At 39.8% G+C, this 16,725-nt stretch overlaps 1 protein-coding gene across 1 annotated transcript in view; it reads right to left on the reverse strand.

Annotated features, from left to right (window-relative positions):
- The window catches only part of itgbl1 (integrin, beta-like 1), a 35,261-nt gene that overhangs the window by 5,705 nt on the left and 12,831 nt on the right, over positions 1 to 16,725 (reverse strand). The window contains exons 3-7 of the mRNA XM_086090945.1: positions 12,380 to 12,526; positions 11,735 to 11,857; positions 11,405 to 11,545; positions 6,499 to 6,639; positions 5,947 to 6,093 (exon numbers count right to left, since the gene is read on the reverse strand). Coding sequence (XP_085947071.1) covers positions 5,947 to 6,093; positions 6,499 to 6,639; positions 11,405 to 11,545; positions 11,735 to 11,857; positions 12,380 to 12,526 — 699 coding nt within the window. The remainder of the gene's footprint in view (positions 1 to 5,946; positions 6,094 to 6,498; positions 6,640 to 11,404; positions 11,546 to 11,734; positions 11,858 to 12,379; positions 12,527 to 16,725) is intronic.

A 16,725-nucleotide genomic window follows, 5' to 3' on the forward strand; every position in this document is an offset into this window, starting at 1 on the left:
GTTTATGTCAAACCAATTTTTGAATGTTATTATTTTCTGGTTGACTGCTTTTATAAAATGTTTGTGTCATTTGCAAAAACAATAAACTTCAGTGTGTCAGATACTTTACATGAAATAAAAAGCTTAGGGCCCCAGCATTGACCCTTGTGGGACACCGCTTAGCCTGACCTGTGTTGCCCAAGTAGCTTTCCAGCCAGCTAGTGTGTTCAATAAATACATAAAATAAAAAAGTAAACCACACTGCAATTATCCGGCCACAAATCCAGGGAGAAGGAATTTTTAACATCAGGGTCACATGTGTCAAAATAATTTCACCAGTGTTAAACATTGAACAAATAAATCACCCTTCCTTCATTTTTATAAAGATAAAAAGACAACCAGTAGTCATTGTTGTGTGTAGCCTACCTCAATATTATGTGCTGCATATAATTTTTCTTGTTATGAAAAGTCACTAAAATCAACAGGTGGCCCTGAAAATGATGCACGCGGCAGCATAAAAGACAATTCAGTTGTGCTGTGATGCATTTTCATTCGAAGGTCATTCTCAAATCGCTATAGTCGATAATGCCGCGTGATTGGTTGACTTGACATTCAGTAGTTTAGCAGTTGACCAAGTGTACCCAATAAAGGAGCAATAAAGCGTGCAATAGAAGACAGCACATCGTACATATTTAGATTTATGGGTGCGCCAGATTTAGCACGCTAGCATCTTTTGTGAAATAGAAATAAATGTACATACCAGAAATTTTACTCACATTTCTGAAAATGTATTTGTTGTTTAAAGGCTCCGTCATGTAACTCAGTAAACATTATTGAGTTTTATACAGTGTAAGTAACCATGCACACACAGACCCATAGAGCATGGCACCATCTGTGCAAGGGAGTCAGTTACCCTGGCAACCACTGATGTCATAACACCCTTCCCTTATCGATTATATCCGCCTGTCAAACTATCCACACCTGGATAGAGAGAGAGAGAGAGAGAGAGAGTGTGTGTGTGTGTGTGTGTGTGTGTGTGTGTGTGTGTGTGTGTGTGTGTGTGGTTACGCTTGTCACACTTTCTGATGAAGTCACGTAAGCGTTTTCATGGATAACCCTGCTACTAACCTGCTACTAACTGAGGGTGGTTTAAGGCGCATCAAATTAAATTTTGCAATTTTGAAAGTGTGGCGGCACAAGCTCAGTCACTGGCAGCCTTGTGCACCTTGCAAGAAACCGAGGTAAGGAAAAAGTGCAGCATTTCAAGGATTCTGATCATGACCTTAATGATGCATTAGTCACAATGCATAGTGCCAATGAACAGAAGAGGAAGTCCACATAGTGAACAACAATGAAGGAAATGCAACATTTGCTACTCTTCTTTACAAGTATCTCATTGTTGCATAAAAGGGATACTTCTCTACAGACAGATCACAAAACTGCTCCACTCACTGTGTCTGAAACAACAATTGAAGGCTACCAAAAGCCCTCCAACCTTCCACAATATGACAATGGAAAGAACTGTGTTCTAAATTGTAAAGTGGCAAGCTGAACATAAATTGTACCACCCAATGAAAGTATCATTCAAATTATAATTACACTGTAAATTATTCATTCTGATACTGTGATTGAGCGTGCAGGCTCAATACTTGTGAACCTATCTGAAGAGTCTGTTTCTTTGGTGTCTGGTACAGAAGTTTCAGAAGTGGAATGCCATCTGTGAAAGACCCTTGGAACAGTCAATTCCCTGTGACTTGAATGACTGGAATAGGGGACTTAAGTGGGATATGTTTTTTTTAAGCCCAATAGATGCAGGAGTGAATTAATGTTGATGATATATACTGTACTGTGAACATTGAATCCATCGCAACTGGACTGCTCTGGTTGTCTTGGAAGACGTTTCGCCTCTCATCTGAGCAGGTGTCATCAGTCCATGCACCAACACTTGGTTAGGACGGGACTGCACCATCCTCAGTAGCAAAACCAATTATTTTTGCTCCAAGTTGGAGGCACACCCCAGACCACGAATGGTATCATTCTTTTGGAGTACAATACACTAGTACAGCAGTTGTCAAGATGCCTTGTAGAGTGGTCTGTGTGTGTCGATAAATCGTTGGGTCGAAACGCCCTCATTGATATTCCATTCAGTTGTAGTGGATTTGCTCCTACAGTCACTGGGAACTGTGTTTTTGTTTTTTTGTTGTTTTTTTTAGGCAAAATAATTGAGTCTTTTTGAGATAGAAAAAAGGACAGCATTGAATGTGGGTTATAGTTGGGGTCATATGACACCACCTCTGTTTAGAGATTGGTCTTTCCACCTTCAAGATGGCCTGTCTGTGGGCTATCTAGTTGTGGGGGGCACTTTGTTGTTGTTTTCAGTTTTTAAACCCAACAGGCCTGGGTTCACTGTACTGCACCTCAGTGTTCTGCAAATTTTCAACCCAAAAGATCTGGGATCAAATATGGGTTGACGGTTGTATTCCTCAAGGTTCTTTGGCGAATGGTTTTTGAAGTGGGATGTTTTTAGCCGTGAGATCATCTGAGCCTGGCTGTTGGTGGCTCGGTCAGAATACAGGTTTTCTACACAACAAACCTCTGTTCAGATACAGGTGACAGACCTACTCCTCACTTCTATGACATATGTCGTCTGGCCATGGTCAGGGTGCAGAATTTTGGAATACTACTACTCAACTACAAACAAAAAAAGGCAAAATAGGATGCTTTGCCCTGAAGCCATATAATAATAATGCATTGGATTTATATAACGCTTTTCTATCCAAGCAGATACTCAAAGACGCTCCACAGTGGTTCCATTGTTCGTGCGCTCACACATTCACACTCTGGTGGCGGTAAGCTACTTAAGTAGCCCCAGCTGCCCTTGGGCATGCTGACGGAAGCGTTGCTGCCAGTGTGCGCCTACCAAACATTTGCACCTTCCATACACCAGTGTGAGTAGCACTGGAGGCAATGTGTGTGAAGTGCCTTGCCCAAGGACACAACGACACATGACTTGGGGAGCGCGGGGATCAAACAGCCGACCGTCTGGTTGCTGAACGACCGTGCCTACACCCTGAGCCACGGCCGCCACATATCAGCCTGGCTCCTTGGTATCATAGACAAGTTACAGGTTATTCACAAAACCGGTTCAAACACAGGTTGAGGATAGTACTCCTCAGAACTGTGTTAATTGTTTAAACAAGCCCATGAAAAGTTAGCCAATGACCTTGAGCATTGTTTCAAACTGAGTGTAGTAGTACCAGCTGGAGACCAGTGAAGTGATAAGTCATCGGGATGACACATACTGTCAGAGGCGAGGTGTGGAGGGAAATCACATCGAAAATGTCACTCAGAATCTGCCTCACAGTTATTTTGCATCGCCTCACAAAATAAACTGCAATGACCCCCTTTAACTCTGACCTTTTTCTGCACATCAAATGCCAGACATGAGACTATACGACCGTTCATTGCATTACCATCACACTTGGCAAGGAATCCCAATGATGAAAGCAGGTGTTTCCTTGAGGAAATACCACATAGTGGAAAGAATGCGCTCGTCTTTTGTGTCTCAGGGAGAAGAATAAAAAAAAGCTTTCAGACTGCTGGTTCACATTTCAGGGGTTTCTCCGCTCAATCTGCCATCTGCACCCGCTTTTCACAACTCCCATTCTCTGCTGCCTGACTTCCTTTCACTGAATTTCTTGCTTTTTTTTGTAGCTGAAGCCAATGTGATTGCAGTAAAGTCAGTTTTAGTTGCTTGTTTCCAACATCCAGGATCCGCTTTTAAACAGCACATTAAAAACACTGAGTGGTATTGTTTTAAATTTCGATTCCCCCCCGCTTAGTATAAACACTGATAAACCTCAACAACACGGGATACAGGTAATTAAATATTTAAAAGATGTCAGCAGCCAATAGAATGAACAGTCATGTCAATTTCAACCAGGAAGCCTTTGGGCTTTATTGTTCTAGTTTAAAGCTCCATTTTATTGCAATTCGTGGAGATAATGGCACTGCTGGAGGTGTTGGAGTTAATTAACTCTGCTGTCACATGTTCATCTCTTCTGTTTCATTATGTTATAGTGGAGGATTGACTGGGCACATCAAACCAATGTCTGGAACCAATAGAAGCCACATGGCATATAGTAAACGTCCACCAAGGGCAAGCAATCCTAGTTTGGATCAGCACCAAATTGTACACCTTTATAGATCACCATGCCTCTCCTCGTTTCATTTTGTGGGTAACTGTAACCGTCTGCCACTACTGTATGTGGCTTTAATCAGTACCGACAAAAATTGTTGTAATACACAACTTTAAATTGTTGAAGCCTTGGACACAAATCTCTTAGCACATATGCTAGCCTAACACAATATTAGTGACGTCCAGGAGGCTGTCCACTAAAATATTCAAGTATACCACTAAAAATCCCAAATCCACTTGGCAACATCAGAGACGCGATTACCCATGTTACAAACCATTAGTGGGATTTTGATGCTGTCATAATAACATGCCAGGGTCACCATGGCAACAACTTTGATCGTATTCCCTCTATTAAAAGCCGTGAGCAGGATTTTGAAGCTCTCATGCATGTTTATTAAATATTTAGACTTTAGTTGGTATCAAACAAAGGCTTTTTTACCGAGCAGTAATAAAGCTAAAATGTGCTAAAAGGCTATAAACAACTTCAACTTGTACTGCTTCCTTGGCACGTTTTTCCTGCCACTTGTTAAGCCCCCGGCCATCAATCAACAGGCCACGAAGGTCCACCGAGAAGGAGCAAACTGTACATCTGCTGCAGTAGCGTGACTTGCCAGTGCCGCACGTCGGCCTTTAGCGGTTTTAGGGGCTGCAAGAAAACGGGCTTCTGCTGTCCAGCAGTGCTGCTAATGAATCATACAGTGTCATAAATCACACATAAATCGACCCACCGCCAGTTCACTGTTACTTTGCCGTTGCTATAGCAAATGCCCCCACTTTTTTTTAGATCCTATAAAGGATCATTAATTTTTTTTTTTAAATGAGAACTTAATGTGAAGAGCTACCAGTTTGGTACACACTTCTTAAATTAAAAAAAATAAATACTTAATTTGTGTTAAGACTTAAGACACTCGTCATGCAAATGATTTCTCACAATGTTTATCAACATTGATAAGATTGACTTGTATTTTAAAGAGAAAGTCAACCAACCCCACTCCCCCAACATTTTTTTTTTTTTACAATAATTGTTCAGTGCAGACCCACTAGTCTAAATATGGCATTCTGGTTAATAATAATAATAATAATAATAATAATTATTATTATAATAATAATACTTCTTGTAAATTTTGCCACTTGCTGTCGACCATTTTGTCACTTGCTGTGGACTGAAGATGACATCACAGTTGCTCAGGTCTCAGGTAACAACCAATCACAGCGCAGCTTGAGGAAACAGGTGAGCTGTGATTGGTCGTTGCCTGAGCCCTGAGCAACTGTGATGTCATCTTCAGTCGACAGAAAGTGGCAAAATGGCCGCCCACTCAGATGGATAATAAAGACTGGATTTTGCTTCATAATTTATATTCCACAAATGTAATATTAATCAGAGTTTCATGTTTAGACTAGAAAGGTCGCATATAACATATTATTGTGAAGAAATATTTAAGGTTGATTTCCACTTTAAATAGCTGTCCCATCACTGATGATTTTTTTCTTTTTTCTTTTTAATAAATAGCCCACAAGGCTACTCGTGTGGTCCTTGGGGTCTACCTGGTGACCCTTGCAGTTAAGAGGCCCAACAGAAAGTGATATCAAAAGTTCTGCTTGTAATGCCCTTTTTTGATTGACAGCTATTTGTTTAATATGCTTTGTTGTGCTTGGATCTCTAAAAAAAAAAGGCACTAGAAATGACCCACTTTTACGGCGGGAGATGAGAACTCAGTGCAGGGGTTACCATGGCAACAGGAGCGCAAGAGAGAAGGAAGCGGGTGTACCTCGGCCAAAGCAGGGCAGTCTGGATGTTCCCCGACACTTCTTCAGACTGCTCTCCAGAGACACGGAGCAGGAGAGCGGATGCTCACACTTCTTTCCGGACCAGCCATCCTTGCAATCACACCTGCCACAGTGACACTGACCGTGACCTGGAGGAAGGGAGAGGAACTGTATCAAATGTGGCAGAAAAGCCTGGGAAAGTCCTTTGGACTCCAATTCCAGGGGGATTACTTTGAAGGGGGAAACTATTTTGTAGCTTTGATTTCAAAATACATCTTTGTGACCCACCTAGTTGGTACTGGCTTGGTTGATTTGGAAACAAATGTCACTTGTGCCTCTAGTCTAGCAATTTAGCCTTTTTGTGTGTGTCTTGATTCACCCTTGATTCACATTTTTAGAAAGGTATTGCAGTACAACTGGACTGAATCCCACTCCAAGCTTATTTTACCTTATTTGCATACAGTCAAGGGGCAAAATTGGAGTCCAATGATTGTGCATGTGTAATAACAATGTAATATATCATTATCATCAGGCCAATGATGTAGCATGTTCACCTGAGCAGAAGTCGTCAGTGTATCGGTCGTAGGTGGCGTGGCAGTTCCGCTCATCGCACTCGCAGGTGTTGCCGTGAATATCCCCCCAGTCGCCAGAGGGATCCACGTCATAACAGCTACACTCTCCGCATACACAGGTGCCTAACGCACACACGCATGCAAACAAACAAACACAGACACGTACACACAGAAAACTTTTTTTTTCTTTTCAAATTGCAGTTCCGCTGAGGTTTCATTCATCAACTCAAGTGGTTGCTCAACCCGAATCCTGAGGCTAGGGCCTTTCTGTCGTCAGTTGTGGGAAGTAATGAAGTACAAATACTTTTCTACTGTACTTATAGATCTTTTAACCATCTGTACACTGTAAAAATTATTACATGCAGTTGTTCATTGAAAGTAATAATTTCCATTCAAAACAAGTTATTGCTTTGATTGTGAAAAACATTTATTTTGCATTGACAGACATCAAGTTTGATTTCTACGGAACTAAATATACGTCCAAAGGGCCTAAAATATTACAGTAAAAAATTACGAATGAAGAATACTGAGTTCTCTCAGAAAAAAAAACAAAAAACAAAAAAACAAAAAACTAATTGCCCCAAATAAAGTTTCTATTTTCAAATTATTTTTTTTTTCTTCATGCCCTCCAGGTAATATATTTAGTATGCTATATTGTTGGGCTTTGAGTGAGAGTTTTGAATTCGGTAGTTTGAGGGTCACTGATTTCAGAAAGCAGTCTTTCATTGCTAATTGTTTTGATATTGATATTGTGCAGCTCAGATCGTGTAGGCCTGTTACCACGTGTGTTTGTCTGGGCTCATTTGCTTGTTAGACAATCTGTGGTTGTTGGTTTTTTTTGTCTTTTTGTCATATGATGTCTTTCAAAAGACTGCCCATGTGATATTATAAATGGAATCTTCTGCCTTCTCCATCACCTTCTTTCTCCATCCTCACCTCATCTCTAGTTCATATGTTGCATATGGCTCATGTTTTAAGATGAATATTTTGAGCATACTCTGTTGGCCAAATCTATTTTTTTAGTCAAATAAACTAAACAGGGTGGGCGTGGGTTCAATCCCCGGTCGGGTCATACCAAAAAAATTATAAAACTATGCCACCCTTCTTAACAATCAGCATTATGTGTTGGAAATTGGGGTGTTGGATGACCAAATGATTGCAGAGTGCAAGCCCTTGCTGCTGCTCACCGCTCCTTCTGTAGATGGGTCAAATGCAGAGAACAAATTTCACCATACTTGGATGGGTGTGACAATCAGTGCTACTTCAACCTTTAACTTTAAAAAAATGCGAGAAATAACATTTGGTTATGCATAAATTGATTAACTGGTGTCAAAGTGAATGAATGTTAATTCAGTTAAAAGTAAATACATTAGTTTGGTTCAGTAACTAAAATGTTAGAAAAATTATTTGGATCAAGGCAAAAAAATTAAGGTTGGTTGAAGTGAAGAATTATTGTTTACATCAACATGAAATGATCAATCATTTAGTTTCTGTGAAGTCACATATTTTAGATATAATAACGGGACATAAAAAAATTTTAAACTAATTTTTACAGTTTACTATACTCGAGTATTTCTTTTTCTAATGACTACTTTTGCTTCCTACATTCGAAAACAGATATATGGAGGAAAGGACTTGAAAGTAAAAATGTGGTTTTGGTACTTAAGTACATTAAAGAGCCTCTCCTACTATGGACAAGAATGTAAACATTTGAAAGCGATAGAGCTCTATTAGAGAGTGTGCCCTTGAGGAAAAAAAAGAAAAAAGCAGAATTTGAGTAGCCTACTTCTGTATTGGGAGCACCTCTGCTACTTCTTCCGCCTTTTAACAGTGTGTCTCTACTGCAAGTTGTCATTAGTTGTACTGTATGTAGTTGAATCACGACATTGGCTCAGCAACATCCAGTAGTAATGATTGCTTGTCAGAGCATGAGCAAGCCCGGGGGAGCATGCCAGCTGGTGAGCCCTAGGCGTGTATTAGCCCTTTTGGTTAGGGTTCAACTCAATGACATGGCCATGCACTGTCGCAGGCCAGAGCCAAATACGGCACCTCTGATTCCATCACGGTTTGAACGTTATTCTTCTTTATTTTTTTCTCTTATGCACTGCACCCCACACCCACAGTCCTCCTATAGAGATAGATGTGAACCTTGCTGTGTATTAATGCATGCATTTAGCCCCAAGCGCCACCAACCCAGCTAGGCGGTTTGACAGCATGCCAGTTAGAGTATTATTAGCTAGGCGATGGAGGAGCTACTCTACTGTCTCCTGTCAGTCAAGCTTTTCACACAGGAGAGATGAAGGTTACTGTGGAGCATAAAGAAAGCCACTTAAAACGATACAAAATGTATAGTTTTCATCTGTGTAGGTTGATGGAATCTAGTTTTTATGCAATGCATTTGTTTTATGCGCATGATTACAAATAACTTATCTGGCATATGTAAATCAGAAATAGTGTAAAATGTCAGCTTTTCATCGGGAGGCGTCTACAGAGACACATCACTGTTTCAAAGCAAACACGGTGAAGCAGCTTGTAGCTGTTATGCTGCGCGCAAATAGAATAGTGTCAACAGAAATGAAGTCAGCCCCAATACTTTGATTTTGAATGCCTTTAACTGTTTTGTTTGTGAATGCTTTTAAATGTTGTGCTTTTGATTGTGTGAAGCAGTGAGTTGCCTTGTGTATGAAATGTGCTATATAAGTAAAGATGCCTTCCCTTGACGACAGTAATTTAGTTTTGTTTTTACACTCTCAAGTGAAATAAAGGAAACTTCTATTTTTAGTGTGCCATTTATTTATTGAAACGGATGACAATACCGGTAAATGGTGATTAATGGGGGTCGGGAGTCGATTGCAGTGTAGGCTGCAATGTGAAGAAATATTGTTCTAAAGTGTAATTGCATTTGATGTCCATCCATCCTTGTAGATGATACTTCCAATTATCCTTTCCAAATACCTTCCCACCCTCTATAATTATCACTCTTCTCCTCCCCCGAATAACCTCCAAATTTTCCAGGTTGACATCATCTTGCTTCCTGATGACCTCCTTGACAAACCCCATTATCCCCAATCCGCCCCAATTTATCCTCACTTCCCACAATTCACCTTCCCAAGCTCCTCCACAAGAACTCACCCATCTTCTGAATGACCCTTCCCAAATAATTATCCTGACCCCCATTTGTCCTGATACATCACTGTAGGCTGTACTCTGTTGACCTGTAGGGTTGCAAAATTCTATGAATTCCCATAAGTTCCCATGGGAACAAAACTAAACTAGACTAAAGCAGCAGTTTATACAATTTAAGGTTGGGTTTTATTAGAGAGTTAAAATACATGTTATAGTTTTGCGTTATTCTGTAAAACAGAACATGGTTTAATGTACAGTTGTACCTTCCACATCTACCCTGGAAATAAATAAATTTTGCAACCATACCAACCTGACTCATTTCCTCTTTCCTTTCCATCAATTTTTACACAAAAGTGCTTCAAGCAACCCTAGAAAGTAAAAAAACTAAACAGACTTTGTTCAACATGAACCTAAAATCGAAATCTTCTTGTCATCTCCTCGTTGCTTTTTGCACTGGTAAATTCTGTCCGACCTTTGCCCTCTGTCTCTACAGCTACATCTTTGACGGTCTTCTACTTTGTGAACACAGTAAGTCTTGTGTCACTTGTTCACTTAAGCAGAAATGGGAGATCTGCAAAGTGTCTCTGTCTTAATACAGTACAGTAGTGAGCCATTATTAATTTTAGAAATAAAAGAGAAGAACTACTGGAATCGATGGAGGGTCACATAAAAAATGGTAGAATTTTCACCAACACTACTTATGTGGACTTTCAGGAAACTTGTTATTTTTAGTGTATTGTTGCAATATTATTCCTGCTGATGCACTTCTCTCATCACCTGCCTCAACAAATCTTTCAATTAGTTCAAAACACCGCCGCTAGGCTTTTGTCTCGATCCAATAGCTTCAGCCACATCACTCCCATTCTGTCATCTTTGCACTGGCTGCGTGTTAATTTTAGTATTCATCACAAAATTTGAACAGACACTTAGCCAGCCCTCAAGATTCAGGATCAGGCCCCATACTTGCTTGATCTGGTGTCTGTTTATTGTCCTATTAGGTCACAGCAGGAGGAGGCTCCAGGGATGAACCAGGACACGTTGGAGAGACAATAGCTCCTGGCTGGCAACTGAATGTGAAAGAGCCTTGCCAAGTGTTGCTCCTGAATTGTCGAATATATTTCCATTTAACAAAGACCTGCCTCAACTGTTCTTCTAAAAAGCAGGCATTCCAGTAAGAATGATGACTATTTCCGTGCCTCGCGCAAGTCTAGTGCAAAGTTCAGTCTAACTTTGTACATGGGTAGAGCTAAACTAGCGCAAAATTAATAAAGCACATTGTGGTCCATGATGGAACGCAGCCGACTCCCGACCTATCGAAGCAGCTCCCCTCATTTTATTCAAGATCAGGGGGGTCGAGGCGCACACAGTGCTTGACATTGCAGAAGCAGAAATTGACTAGCTGGGGTTTGTGCATGAGATTGCCGCACGCAAAGTGTGTTTGTATAGGTAACCTGCAATATCACCCTTTGCGGATGATATATTCAGCCACCTTGCACCCCCAATCGTGTGTTAATTGAATGGGGACTAATGTAAATTTGACATGACTTATTTTTTTCACTGTACAGTACTACCATAGGACAGGGATAACTCATTGGATGGGCATCTGTTATATGGTGCTTGTTCACATTGAACATTATAGTCAATTTAAGTCTGTCATAAATATCGTAAAATTTTCCTAAAATGTATCATCTGATTAAATAAAAACAAATACAAAATCCCAATCACTGTGGCTGCCGTGTGGTTTCAAAGCAGATGAACAGACCTCGGTTGCTGCAGATTTTGCCGTCTGGAGATGAGCATCTGCGTTTGCTCTCCCATGGGCTGATGTCACACTGGAATTCACATTTGTCTCCATGCCAACCAGCAGCACAGTAACAGTTTCCACAGTAACACTGACCGTGGCCTGGAAGCACAGTGCAACACGCAACAACCTGATCAGGTCACTCCTTTTGAGGGCTGTACATTGACATTCAAAAATATCCATATTTTTAAAGAGACTTCAAATGATCTTGACTTGGTATCTGTAAATAACAACGTTATTGCGATGATATTATGTTACAATATTTGTCCAGATGGGAGCTTTGGTAAATACCTCCACACACTTCACCAGTCTCCTCATCCAGACACTCGCTGTCGTCGCACTCGCAGAAGGTTCCCGTCACCAGGCCTTTGTTGTCTTCATTGTTGCACATGCAGCTACCACAGTGGCAAGTCCCTTTACAAAAACAATCCTATCAATATTCTATGTACAACAAATTTGCACTACATTGTTTCCTGCTCACAATTTTGGCCGTGGAAGCTATATTTTTCAATTCATAGTCCCATAAAAAAAAAACTTTACAATTTTTTAAATAATAAATAAATACAATAACATCCAGAATGTGTCAGTATGTAAAGATGGTGGAGATACTGCACTGAATACTTTATATTTTCCCCAAAATACTAGTAGTGAATTAGCTTGTTACTTTCTTGACAATATTCATAATAAAAAAGCTTTTTCAATTATTCCCAAATTTTGTCGCGCATCAGAGGATTTGTTTGTAAAAATCAATATTCCATTAGGAGTGCAATTATAAACGTTTGTCTCAAATTGTCTTGTGAGTCATTTGGAGACAGTCCTCCAATAAATACGACCATACAGGTCGTTTTGAAAAAAGACTTGTTGGTCATTTGATGATCAATTGACGCTTTAAATCTGCCACCTCGACATTCTAGCTTAATGTACCACTAAATGTACCTCTGTTGGAGCATACCACCCCCTGGGGGTTTCTGCACTGCTCCCTGCTCTTCTTTCCGGAAAGGTTACACTCCTCTTGGAATTGGCAGGCCTTGCCAAACCAGCCGTCGTCACACTCGCATTTGCCACAGTCGCAGTAGCCGCAATCTGTGAGGAAACACCACACACTGCATGTTGTTTATTAATGTCGAAAAGCTGGGTAAAAATGAACCGCAAAGCACAAGATAACTTTGGGGGGAGTATTGTAAATTTGGAGGAGGGAGTCAGAGAGCTCCCTTAAGTTGCACATCATTAATTGAATGAAGTGTACATTTTATGAACTATGCCAAGAGTGAACATATAGGTATTATTTTGCAGATTGCTGTTATTTGATGTGCTGGTTTTACTAAAACGGTACTCACAATAGTTCCAACCACTGTAGAACAAAAGTGATCAGGTCCAATCTGCAAATTCCTATCATTTTATATCAGTCTCTGTGAACCAGGAAGTAGACTGCAAGCGAACAAAAAGATGGAAAAATAAACCATGGTGCCCGACTTTCAGTTTTTTTGGGGTGCTTTTTATACTCAACAAATATATAAATGCAACACTTTTGTTTTGGCTGCCATTTTTTATGAGATGAACTCAAAGATTTAAGACTTCTTCCTCATACCAGTCTAAATCTGTGATAGTGAGCACGTCTCCCTTGCCGAGATAATCCATCCCACCTCAATGGTGTGCCATATCAAAAGGATGCTGATTAGACACCATGATTAGTGCACAGGTGTGCCTTAGACTACCCACAATAAAAGGTGCAGCTTTGTTTTATTGGAGACTCAGAGAACTGGCCAGTAGTGACTGGCTTTTTGGGTCCTCAGACAACCACAATTAGAAAAAAAACTGCACCTTTCAGAGTGGCCTTTTATTGTGGGCAGTGTAAAGCACACCTGTGCACTAATCATTGTGTCTAATCACCATCTTGATATGGTGATATTGTGTATGTGGAAAACGTTTTAGATCTTTGAGTTCATCTAAAAAAATGGGAGCAAAAACAAAACTGCAAACAACTTTTTTTTTGTCACTTTGGTTTTCGAGTCACAATGAAACCTTTCTCTCCATTCCAGAATGCAAATGGTGACATTTGTTAACGAAAACAATAATTTCATTTGACCACTCGAGGCATCATAGAACTGTCGTCCCCAACCACCCTAGAATGCAAATGGTGTCGCCATTTCTGTGTATTCCTAATGTCATTCTCCATGAAGAAGAAAGATGCTTGATAACTATCAAATAGAGAAACTGAAAATGATGCACTACAAATATTTTCCTTTTGTCAAATTTATTTCTCTATTTGCCACTCAAGCAATAATGGAATCATTCCGCCAGCCCCACATTGCAAATAGTGGTGTCTACTCTGTACGACATTTTCGGTAAATCAACAGACAAACCAACTAAAAACATGGCACTGGGATCGTTTCACTTTTGTTAGACATAATTATTATTTATTTCCGGCACTCAAATCACAATGGAACTGTTCCTCCCAGCGAAGAACGCCAATTGTACAGTTGTGTCATATTATTATCATTCGGCATGAAGCAGAAAATAGCACAATAACTATCAAATAGACAAAGTGGAAGAATGGCAAGGTATAATTATTGTAATTTTTTTCTAGGAGTTTGTTTTCTCTATTGGCCGTCACGACAGCATGCAACTGGAAACTGGATAAAGCCTACTAACAGACAAAGGTTTCTTTTCTTGACAAGCTTTTCACTTTTATTAGAGAAATTCAATGTTATTAGCTGGCAACCAGTTATGGATGTACCATGCATATTGTCCACATCATCTAGGATCAGCACTAGCTCAATGATGACCCTGATTTGGAAAAGCAGCATTGAAAAGGATTGGAGAAACTTTGGCAGAAAGATTGGCAGACATACATACATAATACGAAAATGCCTCATTGCTTGGTTGTTCCATTTTTGTTAGATCATTCCTCCACCCAAGAATGCAAACGGTTGTTCCAGTGGTCAATTCCTAACAACAAAACCACAAATCCTTTTTTTTTCTTCTTTTTTTTTTACTGGAGCAATTCTCATTTTTGTCATCCGAGTCACAACCAAAGCTCTATTTCCTAAAAATCACATAGGAAAAAAAGAAAAACAGACCAGGGGTGTATTTCACAAAGCAGGTTTAGTGAGAACCCTGGGTTAAGAAACCCTGAAATTTGGGAAAATCTGCATCTTCCGTTTCAGAAAGGGAGGTAACTGAAACCAGAGGAAAAGAGGTAAGCTCTCGGTCAGTTATCAGAGAAAATTGTTCATGAATCAAACCTGGTTTTTCACAATGAACCTCGAGGTTTTCTCTGTCCCCGCCTCCTTTCAGCCACAAACGAAATTTAATTTCCTCATTTATAAATTCCGCTGTGGCGAGTTTTTGCGTAAATACGCCTATAGTCTGTAGCTTAAAGTCCACTTTTGTCACGAACATGGTATGTCCTTTTGACAATGACCCTATTGATGAAGGTGCCGCTATATTGCGCAGGGAATTAAATATTCGTTGCGAGATTGTTATCAGACCGCGCATAAATATGCTGGCATTTTTTTCGACAGTTATTTTTTTGAGCGGTACTGTTTCACATTACAGTCCATCATTTTCATACACAACTTAATCCGTCCTTACATTTGCAACATTACCGGCGCCGTAGTCATGCGCTCACATCACAGCATATATTGTGTGTTGCGCTCCGTTTTTTTCTTATAACCGTTTGAATATTGTTTTTATATTTCATCTTAAGTCAAATGCGCTTCTTGCAGCTAAATGAAATTAATTAAAGAGCTACAATTCAACAGGTTTCCCCTGTAATATTATTGAGATTGCAAAGGACTACATTTAAATTTACGCATTGACCAAAGCAGCAACGTTCAGCTGCACCGGTGTTGCACTTTTTTTTTTCTAAAGACATGTTCAAATTTGCCATATGATCGAATTAAGATTTTCAGTTGAGAGGGGTAAAAAAAACTACAACAACAACTCAGAAGCAGAGGGCGGCGCCTCGCTCTACGCTTCCTCGTTGCCATGGTGATTCGATGAATCGGGGCTTCATTTATGTGTTTTTTTAGTGTAGTGGCAACGCCAGGTGAAACTACTCAGTGTTGATAAAACTACCTCAAATCAGCTGTCTTGGAACCAAAAAGTTTTCTCTCTCAGGGTATGTCAACTCGCTGTTCAGGGTTAGTCTCGGTGTTTGTTGAACATGCTTTGTGAAATCGACCCTAGGGTACGACATTAATGGTGGCTCAACTGGGCCAGCACAAATGTCATAAATAAAAAAAATGAAGTTAACACACACATTCTTGCTTTTTTAATATTTAATATTCAAATGTTTTACCTTTATCCATTTAAATTTACCAATCATCAATTATCTTTTTACTGCCTTGTGCACATCCTTTTGTGCATCAGGGTAAACCTTCCATAAGGAATATCTTGAACAAGATATAAAGACCAGGAAAAAAAATCTACACATTGCCACCTTCACAGCTATTTCAATAGCGTCGGGCCGAATCCTTGTACCAGCACAACAATCAGTTTTCAGGAGATCCCAAAAATGGAGACCGAGACAAAAACGGCATGTTTGTTCAACCATTAACATTGTATTGTCAAAGTGACTAAGCCATTTTCAACACTTTAGATTGGCCAATAATTTGTCCACAAGTGGACTGACCAATAGTAAAGATTTATGAAAAAATTTGAAATTTACCAAAATGTGTCTTATAAGGTTTTAGCCCAACAATAATAGCAATTTGATTTTATAAAGGAGGGTTATTGTTATTTTATTTATTTGTTTATTTTTAATGCAGCTGCCTTGATCGGCCTCATTCATTGGACTTGCTGCGTGTTATGTATTCCTGTGCATTTTGGCTACCGGGACTAGACGCTACACTATTTCACTCACAGGTACTTGAACCTCCATTAATCGATTTTTCCAGTCTTGGTGGTTGGTATGTCAAATGTTAATTATTCAGTTAAACTGCTAAAAATAATATTAATAATATTAAGAATAATGAAAAAAATATGCTACTTATATTTTCTTAAATGATTACATAATAAAGATACTAAATATGAAATGATCATTGAAACTTATTGTATTATATCATGCATAAAGAGGTCCAGTGCCTGTTCTGGCAGGGCCACTACAATATGTCTCATGTGGCCACCCCTCAAAAAGGCATAATGTTGGACCCCGCAGGCGGAATCCCCCAAGACCGACCAGGCAGTGTATTATAAATGTTGCTCTGTTTGCATTTGGAGGCAAGGGGCCCTGCGCGTCACACTCAATCATCCTCCCGATTCATTCATCATGTAAATGC

The sequence above is a fragment of the Leptonotus elevatus genome, chromosome 12, assembly GCF_054856555.1.
Source record: "Leptonotus elevatus isolate MCC_2025b chromosome 12, RoL_Lele_1.0, whole genome shotgun sequence".
Lineage (NCBI taxonomy): Eukaryota > Metazoa > Chordata > Actinopteri > Syngnathiformes > Syngnathidae > Leptonotus > Leptonotus elevatus.